The 3,150-nt window shown below is 44.3% G+C and overlaps 1 protein-coding gene across 2 annotated transcripts in view; it reads left to right on the top strand.

The window, feature by feature from the left end:
- LOC103392430 (uncharacterized) overlaps positions 1-3,150 on the top strand; it is a 9,046-nt gene that overhangs the window by 1,163 nt on the left and 4,733 nt on the right. For both annotated transcript variants that reach the window (XM_025063952.1, XM_025063951.1), the window contains exons 1-2: positions 1-1,858; positions 2,764-2,862. The exon at positions 1-1,858 is cut by the window's left edge and continues 1,163 nt beyond it. In XM_025063952.1, the coding sequence (XP_024919720.1) occupies positions 1-1,858; positions 2,764-2,862 (1,957 nt within the window). The remainder of the gene's footprint in view (positions 1,859-2,763; positions 2,863-3,150) is intronic.

Here is a 3,150-nt window from a genome sequence, read left to right as displayed (position 1 = left end):
TCAGCAGGAGGAGAATTGTGATCAGCAGAATGAATGCTGGGATTCTGAAACACCCACAGAAGACTCACTGGAGTTTGGAACCGAGCTTTGTGATTTTGTTGAAGTACCATTCACAAGCTGTGACGATCACGACGAAGATGATGAAGATAAAGAGGACGCGGAGGAGAACTGTCAGTTTGAACAAACAGATACGGAGGCCGACTGTGATGGCAGTGACTCTGTCATCTTTGATGGAGAATGTTGTGAGGAGTTCCAGGAGACTTTTGAACTTCCTGAACAGAATCCTGGATTCGATACGTCTACAGGCCACTGTGAGATGTTTGAGAATGCCGATTTTGAAACAGGTGTGGAATATGAAGCTCGGCAGTACGTGGATCCTGAGAAAACCTCCGACGGCTCAGAGTTTTGCACGGAAGAGGACAGTTTCTCAGATTGTTCCTCCATTGAAACTAAATCTTTTAAGACTTGCCGTGATGACAGTATTACTTCTGAACCGTGCTCTGATTCGTCTGGGGAATTTGAAAAGGGAGCGCAGGAAGATTTGAGTGACGATCAGACCCAGTGGGAATCGTTTGAGGACTTTGATGAAATGGAACAAAGCCGGAGTGGTGAAGTCAAGGAGGGTAACCCGAGGTCGCCCGTGGTTGATGTTGTAATCGAGGATCACTTTGATTTATTTGACAGAGCTGATTGTTACGGACATGTCTTTGCCCCGAGGCGACAGTACGTCTCCTGTTTTGACGGTGGGGACGTACACGAAAGCCTGTATGTTCAGGAGGCAGCAAACCATCCTGCAGAAAGTTTTTGTGCATGTGACGAAGAAGACGAGACGAAAACTAATCCACTGGAAAACGATGTGTGTCCTGATGACGGAACAGCACACGAATGTAGCAGAAGTGACGGCGACTCAGAGAGAAGTCCTGAAGACTTGTCCTTAGAGGAAGAACTAGACGGAGAACCATGTGTGTTTTATGCAGAGAATTATGAAGAGGACGACTTGGACTGGGAAACATACGCATTTGAGGGTCGTGCTTCAGCAAGTTCTAATGATGATAATGAAGAAGATGAAGAAGAAGAAGAAGAAGATGAAGAAGAAGAAGAAATGAGAGGAGAGGACGAGGTTTTCTCATCAGGGAGTGAGGAGAACATGTATGCACCTTGTGCTGATGACATTTCTGTTGAAGGTGATGCTTACGAGGATTCCTGTGACATCACCGCTGTAGGTGATGAAGTACAGACTGATGTTACTCTCTGCAAAGTGGGTGAGTGTGAAGAAAATGCGTATTTTGATCTTTGTTCAGAAATGGAACTGTATTGGTCGCTGGTGGACGAGGACGAAGAGGGCGAGGTTTATAATCCAGGTGTTGAGGATTACTATGCATATCAGATTAAGAGTCTCCAGATGTCTCTGAATGAAGTCTTGGGTGCACTTTTACTGAACACATTCAGATACGAGCAGGTAATCTGTGCGAAGGAAGATGTCAGCGCTGCGACTAATGAAACAGGAGACGACCAGTCAGACCAGACGGAGACCGGGCCTCAGGCCGCAGGAGTTTGCGTCACAGCTGGCGATGGAATTACTGTGATTTCTGAGCAGAGTGAGATCTCAGCCAGCGAATCCGATGAGCACGAAAACGCTGCAGATCCAGGATCGGAAAACGATTCATGGCTAAAAGGCTCATCAGCAGATGTCGTACGTCCTCAAGATGTCATTTATAGCGTTCTCTCAAAACCGACCAGAACCGGGGAAAGTGAAGAGAACGACTGCGACCCAAGGAGAGACTTTGAAGAGGAGCAGAGTGACGATGATTCCTACGACACCTGTGACTGCGACTACTGCATTCCACCAGAAGTGCAGGTACTTTAGGAGTACTTTACTTTAAGTGCAGTTTTGGCCTCTGATTTGAGCTGCAGAGCTGGGTGATCTGTGTCTTCCAGCCTTAAGGCGGAGCGCTCAATCATAACAGTTACCAGATATGTTGGCAGATGGTGAGTTATCTGTGTCCAGCTCCAGTTCTCTCATAATCTGTCATTATTAACATGACGGCTCACTCTGAAAACAAACACAAACAAATGTCACAGTGTTAAAGGCAGTATTGTTTTTCAGAATTCTAATCACGCCAACAACACCGACATCTGTGTACGATGGTAGGATTAGAAACAAGAACGGTGATATTCACACACTCCGTCAACATGGCAGCAGCTGACGGGCCACATACGAGGTTTCCTGTGAACTCCCCACAGACCAGTCGAGTGTATTTTTGTTTGGTTGAAGCTGTCGTACAAAGACGAACTGACCCGTAGAATCGTCTCAATTAAGGCCCTGTGAAAGGACGTCACTGGAAGAACGCATAGTCAGGTTTTTATTCAATACTATTGCAAATTGATTCTGTAGATGTAATATTAACATACATGAATAGACCCATTAGGTGGCAGCAGAGCTACCCAGAAGATTCAGATCTGTGAGCAAACAGAAGTTAGCTGGAGATTAGAATAAAACAAATACAAAATTAACCTAAGTATCTATACTTACAGAAATGTTGTACATATTTAGCCTGTAGATTAACGAAAATGTGGATTTTAGAACAGCGACAAAGGCCAAACCTAGCCTTGCTGAGAATTCAAAATAAACTGCTACATATTTGCTCAGTGCGAGTCCACTACATTTACACCTTTAACACGCCGCTTCAAGTATTTTTTACATGCTCCAATAACTAATTTATTTAAAGGTTGTATTTCTTGTATTTGGTCGATCAACTTCAGGTTCCGACGCAACCGCTGCTCCCACAGACGTCGGACGTCACAGGAAAGATCTGCGTCGTCATCGACTTGGACGAAACTCTGGTCCACAGTTCATTTAAGGTCAGTCGGTCCGTTCGGCTGCTTTTTCTGTGTGCGTCTGTTTATTAGTCTTTGCACATATATTCACATATATTGGACGTACTTAGGCTGAACTCTGTGACTGAATCTTGTCTTTTTAACCTTTTGTGTTATAGTTTGGTTTAAAACAGAAGATATGAACAGGAAATATATGTTAAAATATATGGAAAAAGTACTTATTAACTTACTGTACAACTAACATCACTGTAGCTTTGACATCGGCTCCAAAGTGCAGCCTGTTCATGTTGGGTTTGAAACCCTTTCAGGTGA

This window comes from Cynoglossus semilaevis, chromosome 16 (assembly GCF_000523025.1).
Source record: "Cynoglossus semilaevis isolate Cse_v1.0 chromosome 16, Cse_v1.0, whole genome shotgun sequence".
Classification (NCBI taxonomy): domain Eukaryota; kingdom Metazoa; phylum Chordata; class Actinopteri; order Pleuronectiformes; family Cynoglossidae; genus Cynoglossus; species Cynoglossus semilaevis.
This window is presented reverse-complemented; position numbering and strand designations above follow the sequence as displayed.